This window comes from Atractosteus spatula, chromosome 9 (genome assembly GCF_055471065.1).
Source record: "Atractosteus spatula isolate fAtrSpa1 chromosome 9, fAtrSpa1.hap1, whole genome shotgun sequence".
NCBI lineage: Eukaryota > Metazoa > Chordata > Actinopteri > Semionotiformes > Lepisosteidae > Atractosteus > Atractosteus spatula.
In genome coordinates this window covers 51,734,229-51,759,680 of record NC_142714.1, presented here as the reverse complement: position 1 = coordinate 51,759,680, position 25,452 = coordinate 51,734,229, and the positions used below count along the sequence as shown (strand labels likewise).

General features: G+C 46.8%; 1 protein-coding gene across 6 annotated transcripts; it reads left to right on the top strand.

Moving 5' to 3' along the window:
* The first annotated feature begins 58 nt into the window (after positions 1-58).
* On the top strand, positions 59-25,271 carry septin6 (septin 6). 6 transcript variants are annotated; one of them, XR_016091529.1, is made up of 11 exons: positions 140-228; positions 4,649-4,763; positions 6,476-6,671; positions 8,845-9,031; positions 11,142-11,303; positions 12,891-12,987; positions 13,932-14,100; positions 14,320-14,452; positions 14,707-14,894; positions 16,116-16,171; positions 19,234-20,131. XR_016091529.1 is itself a non-coding variant. In XM_088924744.1 (11 exons), exons 1-10 carry the CDS (start codon positions 199-201, stop codon positions 16,551-16,553), a joined length of 1,281 nt encoding a protein of 426 aa, XP_088780870.1. In that variant the 5' UTR covers positions 140-198; the 3' UTR covers positions 16,554-16,594; positions 19,234-20,131. The 6 variants fall into 6 exon arrangements, 5 of the variants coding, with proteins under 5 accessions (XP_088780869.1, XP_088780867.1, XP_088780870.1 ...); XM_088924744.1 differs by lacking the exon at positions 16,116-16,171 and adding an exon at positions 16,550-16,594; XM_088924743.1 differs by lacking the exons at positions 16,116-16,171; positions 19,234-20,131 and adding an exon at positions 23,677-25,271 and having other exon boundaries at positions 59-228.
* The last annotated feature ends 181 nt before the right edge of the window (positions 25,272-25,452 follow it).

Here is a 25,452-nt window from a genome sequence, read left to right as displayed (position 1 = left end):
CAAAGATCGCTTTTTTTCTTTGCGTGTTTGACGCTGGCGGGAGGAGGGGGCATGTTCCGGCCGGGGCGGGCGGCGGGGCCGGGGCGGCCGGTGTGACGGGGGGCGGCGCGGCCCCCGCTGTGGCACCGCCCTTGGGCCGCCCCGCGCTCGCGGCTCCGCGCTGCTTCCTGTTCGGCGACACTGCGAGACGCTGCAGCCATGGCGGCCACGGAGATCGCTCGGCAAGCGGTGAGTGTCTCCAGCCCCGGGGCTCCGGCGCTGCTGTCTGCCCGGGGAGGCAGAGCCGGTCCGAAACCCACCGTCTGCACGCCCTGCACGGCCGGGGTGCGAGGTTAGCGGTCGCGGGCTGTAGCGCCAGACATCATCAGCCCCTCGTTTATTCTCCAGTGTAGCGAGTCACGGAAAGGGAAACGTTATTTTTTTTCTGCCAGTAGAGGCTGGTAAAAAAAAAAATACAATTCCTCGCATTTTAATCCCGATGAATGATACGTCTGTCGTGTGTATTTAGTGATGGATTTGAACGGGTTTTGGTTCTATTTTTAATCGATGAACCATGCGATTGTTTTGTTTGTTTGTTTTTTTTTCATGTGGATGAAATCAGCCGTTATATAAAACCGGGGTATCTGTTTGCTCGGCGAATATTTCAGCTGTGTTATTACGCGCGTTTCGTTTTCATTGCACACGTACGTGGATGTACACACAAACGAAAAATAAGAACAGTCTTGTCCGACATCGGTGTGGGACGATCATGCCCGATTCCGCTCTTGAACGGTCCTGCGGCCGCCTGTCTCATTGGCTGGCTGGGCGTAGTCTTATCTGCCTACTGTAATTCAATTAACTCAAGCGGATTAAAGCTAAGCGACCAAAAAAAAAACCCAACAACAACAACAACGGATGCGTCAGAAATAAAGCCAGCTAGTGCGTGGGTTTGGTGCTTTTTTTAGTTGTGGAAAGGACCCGGGGTGCGGGAGAGTTTCTCGGCGGTGGCCGGAGAAGAAGGCAACACTGTTGCAGATGAGTGAAGGGGCCGGATACAGTAAATTGAGTCTGGAGCGCCTGGTTCGCAGCACCGCTGTACAGAGCTCGCCAGCTGCACGCCAGCTCGGAAACACTGAGCGGAGGAAGCGGGCGGTGAGCCCACCTCACTAACGACACTAGTTTTTGCGCCGTGCGTTCAGATTTTAAGATAACCCCCCCCCCATGTCTTCACTTAATGTAGGACCCCAAGGCCGGTTTATTTATTGATTGATTGCTGAGGCCCAGGTGTCAGTGCAGATGCCCCCACTGATCAGGACTGTGCAGGACTCGCCCGGGCTGCCCGGGTGGTTTCTGCAGCAGGCCTTGGTGACCTGGCGGTGCCGTTGAGTTTAAACACATGGCCTGGCACTGCCGGGACCGTTTGTGTTTGAGCAAGCTCTGCTCCCCTGGTGGGATGTCTGAGACCGGCCTGCTGGAGTTTGCGTAGTCACGCTTGCTTGCCACTTCTGTAAAAGTGCCGGAGTAGTGAAGATGTTCTTTCATATTCGATTTGACAAGCCACGGTAAAACTCCACCTGAAACAAAAAAAAAAACCTTTGCTGATGTATTTTGGGAACCTTAAAAGTTTGAATAGTTTTTTTTTAATGAATTCTTAATCATGTATGCCTTTGAATGGTTTTACTTGATTGTATCCTATTATAATTCCTGATTGTCTGCTCAGAGGGGTTTGTGTCTGCTTCCATAGGTTTGTGTGTACAATAAATATCTTTATTTTAATTTGCTTTGCATTTGCTGTAGTCATCTTTTGATCAAATTGCAAATATAAGACATCAGTGCCCAGTTTTAAACGGTGTATAGCAGTGTTATATGTGCTGATCATGATGTTTCACAACCGTTTTAAATCCCTTCTTTTTTGATTAACATTGAACCACACAAGAAATGTTTAACAATGCTGTTTGCTGGACTGTTGAGTGATACAGTAAGTCAGTTCAGTTTTCTGCTTTGCATGATCTAAAGCCTTAAATACTGTTGCTTTACTGCTGACAGTCTTATGATTCTGCATCAGAATCTTGTTGTTTTTGAATGGCAATGCTGTCTAGTAAGACTAATACTGATGACGCGTAAACAATAACTTTATTCCTTAAAAGTTACAATTCAGCCTGTTGTTATTGATACTCGAAGACCTTTCAGTGCTGTCTGAGACAGAAGAATAAATGAGTAATGTTCTGTTACCTGTGTCCACTCAGGGTTTTTTTCTTCAGTGGGTACCTAGGCCCCCTGGTTGGGGGACTGCAGGTTAGCACAGAATAGCTGGTGACTGAAGTGTCGTGCATGTCTGTGCCTCCCCACTCCTGAGTGGCAGAGGGAGCTGTCCTGCGTGATCAGGAGGCCGAGTTTGAACCGTGTTTCCTCAGTGTGTCTGACGCACAGGTGTGTGAGACAGACTGGTTTCCCGGGGGTCTTGAGTACTGAGTATTGGGACTGCATGGAAAGAGAGCAGTAGTTGTGCTCGCTGCTGGCTCTAGTACTGTATTGACGCACACTGGAGTGTGCGAAACCTTCTCGCTGTCTCGACTGAGGGTCAGGCCCTGCGGTCTCCCGCTGTGATTGAGGTTTTTAATGAAAACCCAGTACTCGCTGAAGCTGTTTTAACAGGCATGGCCCTCTGTTCAAGTCTTGCTAACCTTCAAGATGTCTGTGCTCGTTGTGGATTCCCGCTTGCAGGTACGAGCAGTCGAGCGGGCCGCGCTCTCCCCTCTGTTTGTGTCCAGCTGGAGACACGGGACAGGAGAACGCTCGGCCCCAGCCCCGCTCGGCTTTCGGGAGCCTGTAATGGCGTCTGCTCCGTCCGCCCGTCCCGGGGGCCTGCGTCCTGCACGTTCTCTCGTGGAGCGTTTTCTGCGGAAGATGAAGTAGCCGTGAACATTCAGGACTTTCCGGATATGTAAATTGCGGTTTGGCAGGCTGCCTCAGCAGCTCGAATTCTCAACGAGGCTAACAGACAGGAAACAGGAAGCGAGCAGCAGACAACAGCCAGGCTGCCACCAGAGTACCTTGTACGGTATGAGACGGCAGCACCGATGGAGGCTGCACGCTTGAGGCGGGGGGGGACCAGAAGCTGCGGTGCAACAGGCCTTCCTGCCCCATCCCTGCGCTCAAGCAGACAGTCGGCGTGCTCTTGCTCACGTCACTCCGCCATGAGTTTCACACCTGGGACTGGCCCTGATAGATCTCTCATCCACCCCGAGCGACAATCGGCACCTCAGCTGCACGAAAAATAAGTCAAAGGATTCAGCCTGGACGTGTATGTGCAGTTGATGTTCCAGTGTGTTTCTGGAAAAGCTATTCGCCTCGGGCCCTGTGTGGGGGTGTGCTTTGATGAGCTGGGGCTACTTCCCGAGAGACCTGTCCTGGAACGGCACTCCTCCCGTCACAGTCCAAGTTTCCAGTGTTGCAGAGAGCTTCAGTGAAACATGCTTCACCGCCTGAAAATGTTCCTTGAGTTTTTACCAACCAGGCACGCGCAGTTTATAGCACATGCTCGTCCTGTTCATGAGCATTAAGAAGCTGATCCAGGTTATTGCAGAGGTCTAGACTCTTAGTTTATAGAAAGCTGATTGAAAGAATATATTGAACAACAAGATACAAATGTGACAGTTATGCTGTGATGTGTTCAACCTGAGGCTCATTGAACATTTGTGGGATCCATTGTGATGATGTGAGACATCTGTGTGAGCAGTGAACACATGCTTGTCCAGCCTGCATGAGAGGAATGGGCCAGAGGAATCACAGGTACACAGCTTGCGTTGGTGCCAGCAGAGGTCACATGCTACTAGTCTGTGAGTCTCACAGCAGATGGTTAACCAGCCTAGCTGATGAGAAGTGTTCACCTGGATGTTGAATTTACGTTATGTCATGGCATTTCAATAACATGACAGTGTTCCTGCTACAAAAAAGATCAAATTGTGCTTTGAGCAGCCACCTTTAAAGGAGCTATATAAATAGTTTATTTTTATTTTCTTGATAACTTTGTGAATTCTTTGAAGTTATGAGCGATAGGGTATCTTTTGTTGCCTAAGAATAAAGGGAACAGACAGATCTTATTGCTGTACTGGTGTGATTTTTAAAGGTTTGCAGCGGACTGTGATCCAGCTAATGTCCATCTGACCAGCGTTAGTGCTGAGATTCGTGACTGCATCATGACACTAGCTGACTGCTGTTGGCTGAGCACTTCTGAGGTTTGGGTTGGATTGCTCTCTTGGTGCTCTGTGACACAGCGCCCCCTGTGGCCCCCCAGGCGTTTGCATTCGTGCAGGGCAATCAGTGAGGGGCTCTTCTTACCACCTGTGAGGTGGTGGAAGCCGTGTGGCTCACACTTCCTCATTTTCTTCCCCCGTGTGCGGTCGCAGGTTTCACACCCGTGAATCGAGATTTGAAAACCACGTCTCTTCCAAATTAAGTATGAAAAATAACCGGTGATTCTATATTTGATTAAGTATATATTGCTAATGGAATTCTGTAGGCTTTCTCACTTTCATGTAAAAATGTTCATGTTTAGAAATTAAGTTGTCAAATTCTGTTTTCATTCCCTGATTTTGTAACGAGGGGTGCTTAAGTTGAGCTGCATTTGCAGCGTCCTGTCTGAGCTAACTGTGTGCGTTTCCTTCAGGGAGAAGGTGCACGGTCCATCCCCCTGTCCGGCCATGTGGGCTTTGACAGCATGCCTGACCAGCTGGTCAACAAGTCTGTCAATCACGGCTTCTGCTTCAACATCCTCTGCGTGGGTGAGTCCGACTCTGTACCAGTGTCGTTCTTGTGAAGGGCTTAAACCAGGTAAACCCAGGACTGTTTCCATTGTGTGGCCATTCATTTTCTATGTCTGTGGCGTTTGTGAATTAGACACAGACGAGGTCACAGGCTACTTGCCTGTCAGTCCCACAGTAGATGGTTGACCAGCCTGTTAAAGCTGTTTCTGAAGATGACGCCGTTCCTTTTATGTCTTCCGAGCGCTCATGTGTTGATCCTGTAGAGGACGTCTTGAGTGGCTGCTGGTCTTGCAGGATTATTGTCAGCCTGAAGATAATTTTGCGTCCATCTCTTGCCTTCACTTGTCTGGTTTTCTATAAATGTCTGTGCTGCTCTGTTTCTTGACTTGTAAACTGTGCCCAGAAGATGTTTGTGCTTGCATACTTGACATGTTGTTCTTAGATCCATAACAGCCCAGTGAGGTCATGGAATTAAAGTCCTAATGAAGTGGAAATGTATCTTCCAGTGCACTGTGGGAAGCAGAGTGCGCAGAGCAGCTGGATGCTGTGACCTTTTCACTTCCTCTTCTCCGCTGCCTGTGACATGTAATGATGAAGAAACACAGCAGCTCCTGTCTCGACTGTGAAACAAACAAGCCGTCTTTTCTAGTGATTCTCGTAGCCCAGCTCTGCAAGAGAGCAGTGACGTGCCGCCATTGCACTTGAAAATCGCTGTTTATTTGGGGACGTGCAGCATACAACAATAAAATGATGAAAGCTAGTAAAGGAATGAAAAACCGCATGGTTTAACAGTTAATGACTAGTTTGTGAGGTTTAGTGTTGTTAATGGTTTTAAAACTGAACCTCATGAAATCTCATTCCTTCTTGGTTTTTTTAGGAGGCAAAGAAGTTTCTCCCCCCAGCAGTGTTTTTGTTTTAAACTCTTGTCGAATAACTGAATTTCTAAATCATCCAGCATGTGTTAAATATACTATGAAAAGAAGCTACTTTAGTCTGGAGGAGCTTCAAGCACATCACATGTTTTACATCTGGATCTGTTTGTTGGATTTGAAAGGAATACTTTTGGAATATTTTTGTGGAAGCCTGCATGTGCCTTCGAGTTTAGTGCAAAGAAAGAGCTGTAGCTCCATATGGCTGTGGTATGAGTATCTGAGGATGTTGAAATAGTGGCCTTATTTTGTTCATTTTGGTCATTTATCATTGTGAGTCCTCCTCTGTTGTTTGAGGGTATGTTATTCCCAGTATAAAAGCTCTCTCCTTTCTGTTTGGAGCTGATCCTCTGCCAGACAAGACTGTTCGTTTTTGCCAAGATGTGCTGAACTCTTCTTAGTGGTTTTCTCTTGAGGCTAAACACAAAGGCCCCTCACACTCTGACCTCACACATTGGAGTGGAAGAGCCAATATGTAGTTTCTCAGGGATTCCCTGGTTTCAGAGCTTTTTCCACTTTTAACTCAGTGCGGCGTCTTTCCAATTTCAGTGTGCCTGTTCAGTATGTGTGCAACATTGGCCTGGTTTGTGTGATATAAGGGTGCAACATGCATTAAACAATACCTCTTCTTGAATGGAGAAAAGAATGAATCCAGTACATTTGTATAGCAGTTTTCATCCCACAGTCTTGCTGAACACCTCACATACAGCTCAGTTCTTCCACCACTGAACTGCAGCAGCCATTCTGCTCCAGAAGTCCCACTGCATCTGTGTCCTGAGCCTGCTGGTTTCCTGGTTTCAGGCGAGACGGGCCTGGGCAAGTCCACCCTGATGGACACGCTCTTCAACACCAAGTTTGAGGGGGAGCCCACCCAGCACAATCAGCCCGGCGTGCAGCTCAGGTCCAACACCTACGAGCTGCAGGAGAGCAACGTGCGTCTGAAGCTCACCATGGTCAACACTGTGGGCTTCGGGGACCAGATCAACAAGGAGGACAGGTAGGGGCTTTCTGGGGGCACTGTACCCCTATCCTCTTTACTCCTCTGATGAGCTGCGTCTCAGTCTGAGCAATTTCAGGGGGAAAAACTGCTTGCTTTTACAGTGAACATATGCTGATTTATTTTCACATGGTTAATTTGCGTTGAATAACCGGCCAGTGTTCAGGAACAGCAAGAATATTGCTGTCTGCCACGCCAGAGCTTTTCAAATGTTATTTCCTGTTTCCATGATCCAGTTTTGCTCTCAGTGAGAGCTATGTAGAGAGTTCAGAGCTCAGAAGAGTTTACTCCACACTCATTTTATTTGCTGCATCTACCTTTACATCCAGCATTCAGAACGCCTTCTTTTTTGCCAACAGTAGAATACTTTTGAAAAGGGCAGAGGAGCCCGATTAGATAAAATCTTACCTCCGTTTATAAACATGCAGAGTCACAATGGGCAAATACAGAGCTGTTTTTTTACACTAGATGCGTTGTGGTTGCGTTGTGCTGGGCTGTGCTCCAGGGGCTGCACCTTGCTTGACTCTAGAATTTTGCAAACTGCTTGAAACAAGTGGTTTTTTGTTGCTTCATGCAGAGATGTACCGATATTGTAATGGCAGAAGTGTTCAGCAGTAATGGGCTGTTCGTAAGCGGAGGTACAGGTTGGGAACGGGGAGTACTCTCAGACTCCTGCAGTCCAGGCATGTGCTGGTTGGAGTCCCGTTGTGATAGTAGCTGACTGAGTCTGGAAGTAGCACAGGTGACCAAGCACTAGGGTGTGCTGGAGCTGTGGCACTCGTCTTGAATTGGCTCCACCAGTCCTCCAGTTGGTGCTGAGGCACTGTGGCAGCCAGGGTGTCCACAGTGGCAGAAGGCAGTGGCAAGAGGAAGAAGGTTGTAGGCTCAGTGCTTCTGCTTTGCTTGTACAAGAGAGGAACCAAGCGGGTTTCAGCCAGATAGATTCAGCAGGATTGCGGCCTCTACAGAGGCTGTAGAGCGCAGCTGACTCTTCAGAGTGAAACACGAACCAGAGGACATGCAGTAGGTGGAAACTATGTGGAAGTGAGAACAGCCAGCACTTCTTTACCCAAAGGGTTCTGGGTGTACGGAACAAATTGCCTCTCCAGAGGTACCCTGTTCCCCGGCTTCTGGGTGAGATTCACAGATCAATTACCTTCATGACCTCCTCAGCTTTGTAACTGTTCTCGTGAGTTGAGATAAAAACAAAAATACAGTAACAGGCAATTCCAAGGCTGAAGAGCGAGTGGGGTTGGTGGGTGGAAGTACGTAAGACAGCCTGCTGGAGCTCCGCACATGTGTGTTGGAAACAGAGGGGTCCCAGTGCTGTTCAGCATTCCCAGCTTGTGTCCATCCTTGCTCTTCTGCCACCGCAGACATATCTGGGTTTGTTTGCTTTCATTTCTTTGATCTCAGTTTGTCATCTCTAGGAGAAGACTAAAGTATTCTAACCTTTATCCTGCTCGTTCTAGTCATGTGCTGGGAACGTCTATAAAGGTTCCTGCTCACGGTGAAGAGCCTAGTTTTTACTGTTGATAAAGACATTTGTCTCAGACCTCTATCCTGTTTCATTGTCCATTTTATCCATAGAGAGTCTCGGGTTAACTTTATCAATTGGTATAACAAGTCTGAACAAGTACACGTGTGCAGTCATGAGCTAAACTGAACAACAGCTTAGTTGCAGGGTGTTTTTTTTATTCGGTCACTACTGAGGTTTGCATTGAAGTCCAGCAGCCTCTCTGAGGGAGGTGCTGAGTCCCCTAAGGCCCTTTCCACTCTGCCTGATGGTTTGCATCTGATGAACCACATGGTGACCTTGCATAATTGTGTTAGAGGATCTGAGAATCGCTGCTCAACTACAGGAGCGCTGTGTTTGGAGAAAGTTTTGTGTTGTAGTCTGTTTTATCTCCTTTATCTTCTTTTCTGTTGGAAAAGCATTGGTAGCTTCAGAAACTTAGTCGCATACAGAATTATGTTTTATCAGGAGCGATCAGTTTATAGTTCTGCCAGCCTTTGGCCTTTGTCCAAATACAACATGTAGAAGAACACTTGAATGGGTCCATAATACAGCTTTGATTAAAGCTTTGACACACAGTGACCCTGCGTCCTGGTACCTTCCCACCAAAGCACTAGTTTCCATCTGCTTGTTTTTTTTTGTCCCTTGGTCGTAAAGCTACAAGCCCATCGTGGAGTTCATCGACACGCAGTTCGAGGCCTATCTGCAGGAGGAGCTGAAGATCAAGCGCACGCTCCACAGTTACCATGACAGCCGCATCCACGCCTGCCTGTACTTCATCGCCCCCACCGGCCACTCGCTCAAATCCCTCGACCTGGTCACCATGAAGAAGCTGGACAGCAAGGTAAACCCCCAGGGTGCTCCGAGGGCGTGGGCAGCTGGGAGTCCAGAGAAACACCAGAGCTGAACTCAGTGAAAGTTACTGCAGAGCAGTCATGATGAGCAGAATTTACAGCAGTGAACTGAACTCTGGAATACCTTTCTTCTTTGCATACTGAAGCTGGCACAGTGACAGGCAGAATGACAGAATAGGTAATAGTCTTTTGCAGGGCTATGAAAAGATTTTACTCTCAGCTGAATCTGTGAAAATGATGAACTATTAGTGATCAATCTGGGTCATAAGTATCTTGGGGAGATGGAGGCAGTGTTACTTTCAACAACTAGCAGACCACAGTGCTCTGCGCTCCTAGCAGTGTGTAGAGACACCTTGGTAACTGATCCCTGAAAACCCCACAGTGCTGGCATTTGTTTGCTCCTGCACTGCAGAAAACTTCTAATGAGCTGCTGGTGTTGTGGGTCCATTCAGCGTGCTGAGCCAGTCAGAGGTGGATTTGTGCAGGCTGCTCCTAAGCCCTCAGCCCTCCAGCAGTGGCTGCCTACAGCGGTCTTGTGTTACCAGGGCAGCTGTGCCTTGTCTGAGGCTTTCTGTTCGTCTTCCTCAAGGGCAGGGGCTCTGGATCGTCAGCTCTCACTCTTGGAGGTAGAGCGGCGAGGGAGGGAGGATCTTTATTTTATCCTTCCACTCTCCTGTTAGAGGTGGCTGTCTTAAGTTTTCTTTCAATAAAAGCTGAAGAACAGTAGCTGGGATTGGAGACAAAAAAAACACAAAAGAAAGCTTCTGAGGTGCAGGAAATGTATGAGCTGCCGAAGTAGTAACGCAGGAGTGCTTGTGTCGTAGCCCGAGTGTTTGTGTCAGGGGCCCGCTGTCACAGCGGCTCATTGAGAGCCCAAAGTAGCGGAAATGTAGCAAACTGGGCTTTCAGAAATGGTCACGTGATCTCAATCCCTGTCCCGTTATAATTGTCCAGTCGCAAAATCGAATAGCACCCCAGAGTGGTATCGTGGAGGGGTCGGATTAGGTGGCAAACGCGAGGAACAGCGCAGTGAAGTACACTTCTGCTGGGCCCGCTGGCAGCTGCCAACAGAGGTGAAATCCAGCTGTGTACCCCAGCGGCGCTGCCTGGCAGTGCCCGGGTTCGGACTGGTGGCCGGGTGGGTTCTGGTCTTGAAACAGAGCCAAGCCTGCAGAATGAGTTATCTACTTCAGTTTCGTGGATGCGTCCAAAACAGTGAACATTATGGTACTGTATATGCAGGCTTGGTAGTATTCAGTGTATATTTTTTCAACGCACAAAATACTGTGATGAAGCATCAGTCCTACTAATCTAATATTAATTAGATTATTCTACTATTAATGTGCTTATTTTGCTAATTATCCAGAAGAAGCATATGTTTTTTTTCTTTTAAAAGTATTCAAGCTGCTTCAATGCTTCAAAGACAGAAAATATGAGCATTTTTCTTTGTTGAAGATTAAAAAGATGTGTCCCCTTGCTGTGACTAAATTAAGTTATTTTAAGTTCCAGATCAATCCATAAACTTTCACATAAAATAGACAGATTAATTAGCGGGTTTCTGTTTAAAGGGAGATGGTCTACCACTTCTGGAGAGAGCCAGAAAAGGCAATTAATGTCTGGTAGTTGGACTAAACAACTAACCTGAAAAGATGACAGGTGTATAGTACTGTGTTTGCAGACAGACTGTGAACATTGAAAAGTGCAAAACCCACCAGGGGGTCTCAAGCGCTGAAGAGACTTGGAGGTATACAACACAGTATATAAAACCGGTGTGTAGTGCACGTTCTTGTCCTGCTCTGGCCAGATGTTTTCTTCATTGAAGCCAAGGATGACACTGGCTTGGAGTTTTAAGGCTCTTCCATTTAGCGTAATGGTATGTTTAACTGAGGAGCTGCCCAGATCCTGCTGGGGTAATAGCAGTTTGATACTGCCGGGCTGTAGGCTGCTTATTAGACTTTCTACTACAGTACTAATTACTCGCCTCTCAGCTGTGAGCTTGTGACGTAAGTGGATTGAACATGTACACATCCCACTAGGGCAGTTATTGACTGCTTGATTGCTATGAAAGTTTTTTTTTCTCCCCCCCCGACCCTGCTCCAGGTTAACATAATTCCCATCATTGCCAAATCGGACGCGATCTCGAAGAGCGAGCTGACCAAGTTCAAGATCAAGATCACCAGCGAGCTGGTCAGCAACGGCGTGCAGATCTACCAGTTCCCCACCGACGACGAGACCGTGGCCGAGATCAACTCCACCATGAACGTAAGGCTGGCGGTGTGGTCGTCTTCAGTATGGCAGGAGCCTCCACAGAATCTGCTCTCAAAAAGCTGATTTGCTTCCCAAATCCTTTTCTGCTATGATGGTCCCTCAGCCTTAGTAGTGTCAGTGGCTGCTGTCACTTTTTATTACACAAGCGAGCCTGGGTTTTCACTTCATTGTTTAATTGTTAACGCAGTGGCGAGAGAGAGAGTGGAAAATCCAATTAAAAAAAAACAGTTACAAGGTTTTCCATCCACCGTGCCAAATGCTCTGCTCTCCAGATCCTTCCTTGTGGCGGTTTGGAGTCTTTGAGCTCCCCAGTGTCCTCCAAGCTGATTTAGTTTTTGAAGGCCTTTTGTGTTTGTGTGTCTGCATATATATCTATCACCAGGACTGGACGCGAGCCAGATTCCCTATGTAAAAGAGAACTAGGCTATTGTCCACACCAACCTTCCTATTTGTTTGGACCTATGCGGTCAGCTTCCCACATCCCAGTGCCTCAAGCTAGGAATAGCCAGGGTCAGGCGTGAATGTGAGGCCAGGAGAGCTTTAACCATGAGGAAGGACCTTTACAAATCCCCACCAGCAAGTGGCTGTACAACTGTTCGCTAGAGTCTCGCCTGGTTCATCGGCTTACTGCTGCAGCCCTCCAGTTCCCCCGCTCCACAGCAAGGTCACGTGTCCAGTCGATACAGTGGGCACCCCAGGCAGCTTCACTTAAAAACCAATAGAAATTACGTCTGTGTGCTTCTCTGCAGTTGGGTGTCAGTACATGTTAGTCAGCTGGGGGGGGCCTGGCTGGGCTGATCTGCTTCTCTTGTGTTTCCTCAGAGTGCAGCATGTTCTCGCAGTCGCTGGTCTCTTTCTCTGTGCAGGGGGAGGGTGTTTTGTCTGCCTGGAAGGTTTCATGGTTACTAGACTTTGTAAATAGTTCTTGATATGTAGCGTTCTTCTGTGTGGTTCACTGATTGCAGCCTTGTGCTTCGGGTACTAGGGTTGTGCGCAGGCAGTGGTCAGGTTTGGAGCGACCTGTTTTATTTTTTTGCTAGCAGTAATTAGGTTCTCTCCGCTGAGGTCTATAATTTCTTGAATCAGCGTCCTGATTCTAGACCGCGTCTGAAGTGGAATGAAAAGAAATTGTGTCACTGTCGAGCTGAAGTAATCTGACAGACTTTTGACAGGTTTGCAGACCCATGCAAACATCCATTACCTGTACATGCACAAGAAATGGCGCTTGGGTTGCGAATTGTACCCCAATGTGATCTGTACATCTTTCAATCAAATTCCTTCCTTTCATAGACACAGGCAAGTGATCTAACCAGTACAATCCATGTAAAATCAAAGAAATAAGTGATTTTTCTGTATCCCAGCTAAAGTGGGTAAAGAATTAATCTGGCACTGGAGTGCAGATGTGCAGTTACGTTAGAAAGCAAGATGGGCACGCAGCGAAGAACATGAGGCGCAGTTCTGGAAATGGTTTTGAATGGGGGTGTGATGTTCTCTTCCCCTGGGAAGACGTGGCTGCTGTGAGGCCCTGCCTCTCTTGCCCTCCTGCCCTGACGGGGGCTGTGCGCTGGGGGTGTTTTCCAGGGCCATTTGCCGTTCGCGGTGGTGGGAAGCACGGAGGAAGTGAAGATCGGGAACAAGATGGTGAAGGCGCGCCAGTACCCCTGGGGGACGGTTCAGGGTGAGTTGCTGTCACGTCCCAGGCAGGAAACGAGAGAGAGATTCTCCGGCAGCTGGGCCTGGGCTGGTCCGTCCTGCAGCCCAGAGGCTCAGCGCTTGCTGGTGCCTCTGTGTGTCTTACTCTTTATCAGGCAGGATCAAGAATTTTCTCATTTACAGCTCCACCCTCTCCCTTAACTGGAATCCACCAGAAGCTCAGAGTGGCGTCTGTCCTCTGTGTCTGTGATGCAGAAGACACACAAGAGAGTCTTGGTCTTCAGTGTCTGATCTGGTGGGAACGAGAGCAGCTTGTCGTGCACGAGCACACACATGCACGTTGGCAGAAACAAAATTAAAATCTACTGGGCAGTGCCGGCAGTGAAACCGATGAGCAGGGGGAAGAGCTTTCAGAGCGTCGCGGGTCCCGGAGGAGCTCTGGGCGGTGTGTGTGCGCAGGGCTGTTCCACGCTGCGCCCCAGGGCAGTGGGAACAGGAAAGGGCTGCCTCCTTGGCATTGCCGCTCGCCTTCGCTGCCTGTGTGGGCAGCAGGCACACAGCGGTGCGGCTCACACTGGGCAGAGCTTCCTGTTACTGACCAGCTCTGCCTGCTCTGCTCCACTCGTCCTGCAGCCAATTAACTCAGGTCCAGTGACACCGGCGCACAAGCGGCCCATGTTCTGTCCTGAGTCCTTATCTAGTCTGTTTAAGTAAAGATAAGTAATCTGTGTGGAGTCTGTTACTGGACTTGATTGATTGGTTTTTATCACCCCACTGTGGCCAGCCGTGTGCAGTACAGACTGCTCTTGCAGGGGTTTCTGAGTCTGGGCTGCAGGAGGCAGGCCGGTGTTAAACCCCACCGGGCTGCTTCTGTTGCTCTGCTTGTGGGGGGGGGCGGAGTGGAGCGGGGGGGGGCACGCAGCCGGAGAGCTCTGAGAAACGGAGCCGCTGTGTCTCTGTCGCTCCCAGTGGAGAACGAGAACCACTGCGACTTCGTGAAGCTGCGGGAGATGCTGATCCGCGTCAACATGGAGGACCTGCGGGAGCAGACCCACACGCGCCACTACGAGCTGTACCGCCGCTGCAAGCTGGAGGAGATGGGCTTCAAGGACACCGACCCCGACAGCAAGCCCTTCAGGTCAGTGAGCCGGCCCGCGCCTGGGCCGTTCTGTTACTTTAAATGGAACCTTTTCAGTTTAATTGCCCATATTCGTCAGGATAAGCTGTAATTCATTTGGTCGCAATGCCTGTAGACTGTCCTGTTGGGCGGTGATCTGCAGCTGATGCTGCTCGATCCGCGTTCGCTCGGTGATACTGGCAACTCCACCCCCCCCCCCCTTTCCTTTCTGCGCCGCAGCCTGCAGGAGACCTACGAGGCCAAGCGGAACGAGTTCATGGGCGAGCTGCAGAAGAAGGAGGAGGAGATGCGCCAGATGTTCGTCCAGAGGGTGAAGGAGAAAGAAGCGGAGCTCAAGGAAGCAGAGAAAGAGGTCGGGCCTGTAGCTCTGCGTTTCTGTCCCCTTTCCAAAGGCAGGTCTTTGCACAGGATGGTGGCAGTGCTGAATGTTCAGGGGGCTTTCCTGTGCCTCAGGTGCAGGTTGGCTTTCCTAAACCGTGTCCCACCACCCTCAGTCCACAAGCATGCACCAGAGCCCCAGAAGGTGGCGCGGCCATGCGTCTCGCACGTGCGTTAGCGTCTGCCTCCTCCACACAGCTGCCATAACGTGCTTGTCCTCGCCCCCAGCTCCACGAGAAGTTCGACCGCCTGAAGAAGCTGCACCAGGAGGAGAAGAAGAAGCTGGAGGACAAGAAGAAGGTCTTGGATGACGAAGTGAACGCCTTCAAGCAGAGGAAGACCGCCACAGAGCTGCTGCAGTCCCAGGGGCAGCCAGGGGGCTCGCAGACTCTAAAGAGGGAGAAGGAGAGAAAAAAGTAAGTATGCCCCCCTCCCCTCCCCCCCACCACAGAACACCCTCTGCAAGCCCGGTCTGGGCGCTGTCTGCCCCAATGGGCCGTCTAACACCGTCTGAACTGGCCCCGTGTGCGACGGGTGCCCTGTGCTCACCCTGCGGGCGAGTCCTGCTCTGTGACCGGGGGGGTTTGTGTCATTTCCTTGCGTGTTCACGCAGCAGAGTCCTGCCCTCAGTGTTCTGCAGTGAACGGAGGTGCTCTGTGCGGCAGCAGACTAAAGGAACTGGCTCTGCCTGCAGCTGTGCCATTTGAAAACAGGAATATATAATATTAATTAACGGGTGGGAGACAAGTTCTAACATTTTCCATTTTCTTTTCTGTCTGAATGTTTACATGCTAATTTGTTTTGCAGCATTCTTTCAGGTATTACAAGCATGGTTTGCTTTTCTTCGCATTATTTCTAAGCTCACTGCATATTTTCAAACATATTTTGGAGTTATATTATTACAACATAGTATGTTTTTTTGCTTATTTTTAGCGTTAAGAACATGTGGGACAGTGTGATTGGGCAGAACTTGACACTTCCTATAGGTGTCTTGAGAAGCTGAGAATGTTACTAAATGCTTAAGTGTGGTTTGCTTGATCTTTCAAGGGTTTCGGATCTGGGGGTTAAAGATGTATTTTTTAAAGATGTGAATTCATCGTTGTTTACGTTACTCAGGCCTTGTATCGTTTTGTCCCTTTTAGCCTGCTGAAAGTGTGTCTCTTCATGCATTACTCTTCCTCAGTTAGCCTGGTTCTTTTCCTTTCTCGGGGCTATGCTGCAGTAGTTTCACTGACCCTGCGTAGCACTGATTTTGCACTGCCCCTGTTCATACAGGGAAACAGCAGGTAACTGCAGATGACCGATTGCTCTCTGATAACTTACCTGGTGAAGTAAAGGAATAAAAACAAAGCTGGGCCAGGGTCTGTGAAACCAGCCCTTTGCAGTGTTTTTTGTTGTTTTTCTTTTCTGATGCCAAAGTGTGGAGGGATTTGTGAGGAAGAAAGAAATCTAAATAGCGTGGTCTTGAGGGACGGTGGTTCGTGCTGCATTGCTCTCTGGAGGAGGTCTGTCTGACGGAGGGAGTGACTAGTTAGTGTGCGGGGCCCTGAGTGTAGCAGGGGTGCAGATGCCCGCTAGTGCAGCCTCCTGCCAGCCCAGTTTCACTCATCGCTGTGCGATGTGGTTGTCTGTTCAAGCTGATTTTACAAGACCACCCGGACTCACGAGGAAAAGAAGCCATTGCATTAAAAAGGTTAATTCTTCATTTATTTCTTATTGTGTCACTGCTGACGTAAAACTAGTCGGCCGTTCCCTTTCAGCCACACAGCCCTGTCGATCTGTCGTAAAGCACTGTAGGTCTCTCATGTTCAGCTCTTTGTCATCGAGCGTCGATGGGTTACTGGTCAAAGCCGCGCTCCTCTCGCTGTGGTTTCCAGATCTCGACCTGCAGGCCCGGCGGGGGCTCCTGCCCGAGCCTGTGGGCTCTGCGGCTGACCTTTGCCCTTGCGTGGCGGGCTTTGTGCAGTAACCCAGCGCTCGCCGCCTGCCATGCTCACATGTGGTCTGAACCGCGAAGCATGTTCCAGAGTCCTTGCCATCCTCAGCTTGTCACGTGTGTACTGTTTTACAGTTAACCCGGCCACTCGCTGCATGGCGCATGACCGCCCTTGTCCTGGTAAGGCTTGTTCACTAACACTGCTCATAGCAATGAGAACGAATGGAAGGTCAAACTGCGGCAAGACAGCTTGCATGTCGGACTCCTGGTCTCAACGAAGGCTCGGGCCTCATGAGGGGTTGAGGTGGAAAAAAAGCCCTGGTGTGTGAAACTAGAGGGCAGAGCTGGGGAATCCTTGGTTCGCTCTCTCCCTGCAGAGCCTGCAGCCTGGGGCGACAGGGCAGAGGTGGAGCTGATAGGGAGTGTCAGTTTCGCAAGAGGGGCTCCATAGGCATCTCTTGTAGAATGCAGCTCAGACGGGAACTGTGAGTGCAGGTGTTTGTAAAGAGTGATGTGAAGGTACTTTCCATGTTTACCATACGGCGTCGACAATTTCTTACATTTTTGTCACCTGGCCTTTTCTTCATTTTCAACCTTCAGAAGCTGTACCCTGCCTGTATACAGTGCGCCGTCTTCCTGGGTGGTTTCACATTTTAATCTGAGCAGCAGTCCCCCCCGAGTGTTTCAGGGAGTCGGACCCTTCCACAGGCCGGGTGCAGGTCGCCCGTGCCTGGTTCTGCAGCATTGGTGGCCTTGCTTTGTTTTCTGATCTGTAAGGATAAGTTCAAGTTTGTCATTCCAGCCATATACAAATATACAGTGCAGTGAGATATCGTTCTCCAGACACTGACAAGACAATGCTATAGACAGTGTAGACATAGACATTTCAGACAGGGTACGGGGTACATAAAGTGCAATGTGCAGCGTGCAATTTACTTTACAGGATTGTGCAATGAATACGTCAGACAGTGTGCCTGACATTAGGCAAAGAAAACATGGTCTCTCCCTGTTGTCCGTTTCAGTCAGCCTGGCTCAAGACATGAGCACAGATCCCTGCCCAATGAATAGTTACCCAGACTGTCCAGAGCGCTGTAGCTCCTGTTACACTCTTCTTATACGTGCTCATGCTCTTCCTTTGGAAAGATGAACAGGAGAATGGCCTCTGAGGGAGTTGCACTGGGAAGGAAACGGTGGCAGTAAATTCAGGCCGTGGTATATAGTCCAGCTAGTGCCAGGCACCAAGTATATTACTGACCCTGCAGTGTGCTGTTCCTGCCTCCTCCTGCTCCTCCAACAATATGCTATTGTGGGGTCTCCTTGTTGTTAGTTGACGCTGAACAAATGTCGATTCAGATCAGGTCCCACAACAGTCCTGCACTTCAGAAGCATCTCCAACAAAGGCTCATCCCTGTTGTGTTTTTTTTAATCTTTTTCTGAAATGAATCAACTTTCAGTGGATGTTTATCTCTGCCCCCCCCCCCCCACCTTAGCTTAAAAAGTTCTGATTTGTTTTCCCTCTCGTTGTTTTATCTGCCTGAGAGAAAGAAAAGGCTTTTAACGAGACATCTGCTTCGCCATTTCCTGTGGGCCGTTTTTAGCCCAGAGCTGCCAGCGTTTCGTGTTCTGTAGAGAATGAAGAAGTAATTCTTAATCTGGCTTTGAAACACTGGTGAAATTAAAGCAACATGTGAATGCTGAAAGTGGAAATACATGTGTGGAGGCTTTTTGTCTAGAGAATAAAACATGAATAGATTGGGATTAGGGGTTGGTTAGGTTGTGATAAACCGACAAAATGTCTCTCAATCTGAAATAATTCTGTAGTTCTAACGTAGCTAGGATAGACCCCAGGAGGAGCACAAGCACAGAGAGGAGATGAGGCTGTGATCTAAGATGAAGTTGAACTGGAGGGTCTTCATTTTGGATTGAGTGCAACAGCAGGATTAGAACAGTGTTGTAACCACTAACCTGAGCCTGTTTTTGTACTCAAGTGACATTGCCTTGGATCTGTTGTTGGAATACCTGGACTGTTCTGAGACTAATTTCATACGAAAAGAAGACCGTTGCTCTTTAATGACGGCTGACACTTGCTTTAGAGAAGAAACATAGTCGGCCTTGGTTTGAACAGTCCTCCATTCCAGTCACCAGCTACACTTCAGTCTGCATCTCAAAACTTTCTCCATCCCAATTTTTTTTCTTGCTGATGTGATCTAGTTCCTCTAGGTTCTCCTTTTGGAACTCGGAGATCGGTATTTTAAGAATGTGACCTGCTTTCGGAAATTATGAATTGATGTGCTGAACTCCAGGATTCCCCATAGTCATTTAATTTGTTTCTTACCTACAGGACTTTTCTGTTTGTGAGCACTTTGAAGGTTGACACGTAAAATGCTATGAGTGTTTCTCCGTCTTCTGTTGTGATGTGTCGGCTAATACAGGCAGATTTCCTGTGCCTGCGCAGTAGGCCAGAGGCCTTTCATCCTAGTGAATTTCTCTGTTTCTTTGAGTAGAGGAGCATTCTGAATGGTTCTCAGTGTGCTTTCTTTTAAGATCTGGAGTTGGAGGTAAATCACTGTCAGTGCAAAATGCAGTTCAGGTGAAAAAACGACCGCAGTAGCGATGCAGAATTTATCATGTTTATTATACATCTCAGATTGAGTCCTCCTTATTTGATCTCATTGCTATACAAATTGATTTGCATGATTCATTGTACAGATAAGCTACTAACTGACATACTTTTTTTTTTGCTGTTTTATAAAAAATATACAATTTAATGATGACGTAACCCCTAGAAAACATTAACCCTCCTTCTCTTTCGTTTCCAGTTCAGGCTTCCTGTAGAAAGTCCTTCCCCAGCAAGCTGTGAATGAGTTTTCACCCCATTTGTTCCCAGCAGTGCTGCTGTGTGTCTTGTCTTCCCATCCCCACCCTCAGTTTAAAACACAAGCACCCCCAAAACCACATGGCTGTGCTAAGCAGAAGAAACCAGCAATAACTGTGAATGGGACTGCTCATTTCATGTTTTTGAAGCATTTTTATATAAAATTGTTAGCTTTCTTTTTTTTTTCTTTTTACACCTTGCATAGTTAGTGTGTGCTGTAACATTAACATTTGTGATTGTTGGTTCAAATAAAATAAACATCGGTTGTGAGGTGCAGTACTTAGTACAATACAGACTTGGAGTCGTTGATTTTACCCCTTCAATAAGGTGCAGGTTGTTCCTAAAAATTAACACCGTTTAATCCTTTAAAAAGATTTAATTACGTCTCTTGTTTAATGCATCTGAAATTCTGGTATTGGAGTAGAGCTCATTCATTTCAGTTCTTCCAGTCTGAAGCCTTACAGCTTTTACAACCCGATGTTTCTTTATTTGAACTTTTTTTTCCACATTTTGCATGTGCAGTTAGTAGAGCTTTCTAGCCATGTTAAGAGCCATACCTCATTTTTTGTTTTTTTTAATCTATTAAAAGCACATCTGTATTAGAAGAATAGCTTCACGATGACAAGTTGTGGCTATTGTATAATGCTGAAGATTTTATACCAAAAATGTTTGAAATCTTTTAACCGATGAAGTGTTTTTTATTATTCTGTGTATAAGCACAAGTTCCGGCCCAATGCATACCAAGCGGTATGATTTGAAGGAACCCAATTTAATTTGTGTATCAGTGTTTGCATTAAACATCCATACATTCTTGAAGGAAATAAAAGGTGATGTACATCAAACACTTTTACTGGTTGCCAAAGTCTTTGTGTTCATTTAAATATGGATCTTTTTCCATTTTGTGTTACTCTTTTTGTGTCATCTGTAGAGTCCCGTTACCATGTAGGGATTAGGGTGGGAGTTTCACAAAGACTGGTCCATAGTTACTCTGTTTAAGTTCCTCTTTGTTTTGGAAGACAGGAATGATACCAGTATAAGAATTTTAATGTTGACATTCTTAGTTATGTAAAGAAAAATTCTCAACCTTTTCAGATTAATCCTCAAAAAAACAAGTCAAAATAGTTACAGCATAATCTGAGGATGGATTTTTTCTGTATCATTTCAGCCTTCACTGTGGGTTGACAGTAATGTATTTTTAAAGATGGGTTATCTGAAAGTTTTTTTTTTTTTACAGAATGCTTTTGGAATTTACTGCCTGGTCATTGACTTAGTCGAGACTTTGTTTTGCATTATTTGTAAACCTTGAGGTTTTTTATGTGGATGTTATTAACAGTTTATTTATCCGGTGACTCTGACCAGGCCTGGGGTGTGGAGAGGTTTCTAGTTGAGCTCTTTAAGTTCCAGTGGGCAGACTAGCTTCTCCCTCTTCTTGGTTCAAACCAGAAATTAGAGACTGATGTTGTCTTGAAGCAGTAGTGATGCAGGGATGTCAGATTTCAGCAGTGGTGCCCTCTCCTGTCCCCGGTTCCAGACATTCCCAGTGGAAGTGGGGAGTCTGTCACTCGAGTGCCGTATCTCTTGATTGCTTGTGCTCTGTGGGCAGGCTGCTATTCTTACCACAGTGAGGTCCTGCACAGTGCACTGTTAAACCCTGGGCTGTCTCTCCTCACGTCCTCACACCCTGGGCCAGCAGGTGAAAAACGGCTTTCGGTTTTGACCTTTTTTTTTTCCCCCGCAGAAAGGACTGGCTTCTCCAAGGAGCGTTCTCCCATGTTTTATTGCTGCAGTCATTTTCAGTGTCTTGGGGAGAACCCCAAGGTGTGCAGCTTGGGTTCCCCTTCGCAGCGTGTGAGGTTCTGCAATAGTATTTTTTTTTCCTGCACAAAATAAGAGAATAAGGTCCATTGTGTCACAGGTCATGGCCCAAGGAAGAGCTCGCCGTGTGCCTCCTGGACTTGGAGGACGCAAGAACTCGGCAGTCTTGTGCTTCTCTGCTGGCTCGTGGGCTCTTAGCATCCTTCCCTGTTCTTTCCATTTCTCCTGCCTTCCCTGTCTCCTCCTGGGAGACACCTCCCAGCCTTCTCATCTCTTCCCCTCTCTCTCTCTCTCTCTCTCTCTCTCTCTCTCTCTCTCTCTGTTTTGTTTTTCCAGCTTTCTGTGGTAATGTTTCTGAACACCCCAGCTCCCCCCCCATCAGGGTGACGGAGGGGGTGTGACCGGGCTCTGGCTGGGCGGGGCACAGCTCTTTGAGACTGTCCGTCAGGCAGACCTGCTGCACACAGGTCCAGAGATCAGCGCAGCCCTAGTCCTTGACTGGCTGCTTCTCCAAGGCTCGTGTTTGGGTTGTCTGAAATTCTCTGGGCTGCTCTCCAACGGCATACTGCTTTCCCCACACTGTTATTCTCTGAATCAATAAGAATGTATTGATCACCCATTTTGTCCTTGTTAATCATGCCTAAGATGTTTCGGCGAACAGACATCTGTAAAGCTATGGAAGTGAACTTAATAGAGTCAAATAGAAATAAATTTGACTAAAATGTTAACTGATGCTTTTTGGAAAGAGTGGGTTCAATGGGCTTAAAAGGATTCTGATTTTAAGTACAGTTCAATTTGAATCTTTTCCATTCTAATTAGTGATCAACGATGAGTGGGTTGGAGTTGTAATTGCTTACTGTGTGCATGTTTCTCACTCCTGGCTTTTCGAAGAGTCTTGAGTTGTTTTTGTCTCTCACTTTGACCTTCATTTTATTTTGCTGAGGTGGTATTTGTAGGACATGACTTAATGAATATTTAATCCATTTTTTAAACTCTGCTTTGAGGATCTCAAAGGTTCCAAGTACTTTGTTAGGTCTTCATTAATAACATTGGGTTTAAAATAACTAAAAAAAGTCTCTAATCTTTTTTTTAACATGGAAGTCTGACTGTTTAATTAAACGTTGATTACATGTGTTTATTTGTGCTGGTAGTGCTTAAAAGAACCATCTGTGGGGAAAGGTGATTTGAAATATTTCTGCAAAAAAAAATAGAGAAAGAAATTGGTGTTTTTAGGCAGGTTTTTTTTTACAGTCCCTCAAGTCCATCAAAGCAAAAAAAACAATCATACTGTAAAATGGATCTTGGTGTGAAAGATGGGCATTTAACTGGATTGCTATATTGCAGCTGGGGATGGGGGGGGTGTAATTGATCAGTATGTCTTCATTGAATTATGATGAGGGTCTCACTCTCTTTCCCACATTCCTCAGTCTTTTCAGGACTTGGGCATGGTTGGGCTCTGATCCAGGTTTCTGGAATCACTGGTTGTTCAGGTTCCTGTCAGGCTGGTGTTCATTGCTGTGTGTGTATTTACTTTCCTTTGCAGTACTCCCTGGCTCTGCACAGAGTAGTTGCTCCGCTCCAGGCTTTACTAAGGAACCAGGTGTTGTCTTTATTGTTAATGCGACCAAGGGCCAAGGAGACAGAATATCAGCACTACACCCACACCCATGTTATCGGGAAAGAATAAGCTATTTCAATATTGTATTTTGTTTCACAGTACTGCGTTTTCTACTAACTGCATAACAGAAAGCATGTTCTGCCTGATCATTCTTAAAAATTGCAGACTTGATCCTGTTTGCATCTTGCTTTTCGTACTTTATTAGTTAGCTGCGCCCTGCCATGGCAGTCATAGCGATTTGCATCTGCTTTTTTAAAATATATTTATATAAGCCATTGTTTTTAACAGTATAATCAGTAGTTTTCCAAGGAGCATCACTTTTGCTATTTAATTGGTGTGCCAGAACTCAACCACTTTCTAGTGTTATGTTTCTACCAATGACGCAAGTTGAACTTCAGCAGTTGCACAGAGGACACCAGAATGACTTGCCCTATTCCAGGGATCACGTTTTTATACAATTTCTAGAAAGTGGTTAAGCAGTATCTTAGTTCTATGCCTATAAAGATAAGAACAGTGTGAATGTTGTGCAATAATTTAAAATTAATAATGATTAATATTAAGTTGTTAGAGACTTGGTTTAGATTAGAAGTCATTAAAACATCAGCTTTAAAATGAGCATGTTTTTTTATCAGAAATTTAAAGATTGGTGTTGCAGAGACCCAAAACAAAGCTGTGTTCTGCTGGGCTGTGTGTTGCAGTGTGTGGATAACCTTGTCGGTGATCTGAGTAGTGAGCAGATATGCAAGTGCTGTTTGCCTGCCCTGCTTTGTGTCTCCTGCAGTACTAGGAGAGGTGTGGTGCCCGCAGGGCTGAGCGTGTGGTCAGATCGGGGAGAAGGTGGGCAGTGGGCCCTCTCCCGACCCCCGCAACCTGTGAGCCCACACCTGCAGGAACTGCTTTCACTGGCTGCTTCGTCTCCTCTGATAACCTGCACTGTGTTTCTCTCTCCTCTAGCTTCTTTTAATCTGTCTTGGCCGCCTGTCTGAAGAGGGGATTGCAGCTTCAACAAGAATTAGGCATCCTCCCTATCCTCCCCACCCCAGTTCTTTGTACAAGTGTGGTTTTTCACTCTCATCCTGTATGCCCTGTTGAGCTTAACCACATGTGTGCCTGACATGGTATTTTACACAGAAATCCACACTGCCGTATTCTAGATGTCGGAGGGCTTGTTCTACACTTGGGCTCTCTGGTCACTCTTTGGGTGAACTTTAGGACTGTTGAAAGTACTGGATGGTTAGCTTCCATGTGATCCACAGCCACTGTTGCTTGGAGAAAGCATATTGCTCTCTTCATTCAGAAAACAGAATTGACTGAAAAAAAGTTTCCAGTTAACTACACGGATCAGGATTTGTGTAGTTCGTAAGTTTTGTCAAAAATATTTGTCAGACCTTCATGATTTTAAATAAACGTTGTAATACAATAGAAATGTATCAGTGTGTATCTTGTTTTCGATTCTATCCAAAAAACACTTATATCCCAAAATAGGTTTAGAACCTGTGAGAGTATAGAGCATTCAAAGTTTCCATGACAGAAAATAGTTTGCCATATGCCGTCTTCATTTAAAAGAATGCAGTCCTCAACACATTTGTATTTCAATAGTCTTTCTTGAAACATGCATTCAGTGTAACTGGCTCAATCTTGATTTAAAAAAAAAACTTTTACTGCACTAGTGAACTTGTGCACTTGACTTGCACAGCCTCTGGGTGAACTTGGACCTCAGTTTACTCGGCCTGTACTGTGTGTGACTCTACCGGGCAGCGTCTTGCAAAAACGAGTTCGAACACAAACGGGACAAGGAGGCGGGTGTGTTGAACATCATACTTAGTACAGGTTGGGCATGGCTCAGCTTTAAATTGAAGTTTTTCTTTTTAGAGAATATGCAGATTTCATGCTAGGAAAATCCAGAATATAAAGCAATTACATGTTGTTTTTTTTCCTTTAAGTTTAGTACCACACGTTGTTAAATACCATGTGGGCCACATAGGGCACCTTTTACAACATGTGCTTCAGTATTTCCTGCCTAATCTGTATCGTCTGCATGTCTACTGAGTGCTGTGTTCCATCTAACTTGTTTTGATCAGTGTCTTTTATTTTGGAATCGTTACATTCTGCACCGCTTGTTTTGACAGAGGAAATTCTGTTAGGAACCAGCTGTACCTCTGTTTCACACGCGGCAGCTGTAATGTGTCATTTCAATTGATCTCTCTGCAAACTTGCCAAATTTTACAATTTAACCTCGCGGCTTGGCAACTGTAATTGATCAGGTTGTGTAGAAGGGCCGAGCAACACAAAACGCTGTAAACTAGTTTACTTACATACTTCAGAGGGAATCTATTTTGTGAAGCAACAGGCCTATAGGAGTGGAGCCTTGTCTATTGACTCAACAATATTGTAAAGTTACTGTTTTCATTCTGTTAAATCTTGCCAGAAAGAAAAATTGTCATCGATTTTAATTCCATGTAACCCAGCTCCCTATATTGACTTGTTAAATATTTTGTTGTAGTTTGATGCCAGTGGTGTACATTTTCAATAAAAAAGTGAAAACTAAACTGGTTTCATGGACCTTGATGTCTGATCGCTGCAGTCTGCTGATCTTTGGTTTGTATGTAGCGCCCTCTGGGGGGTCAAATGCTTTCCTTTGCAAAGGCACACAAATCCATCCTTCACAGTGCGACAGCCGGCCGGTCCAGGTGATGTGCGTGAACTACATTCGTCCCCTCTGTCGCTCAG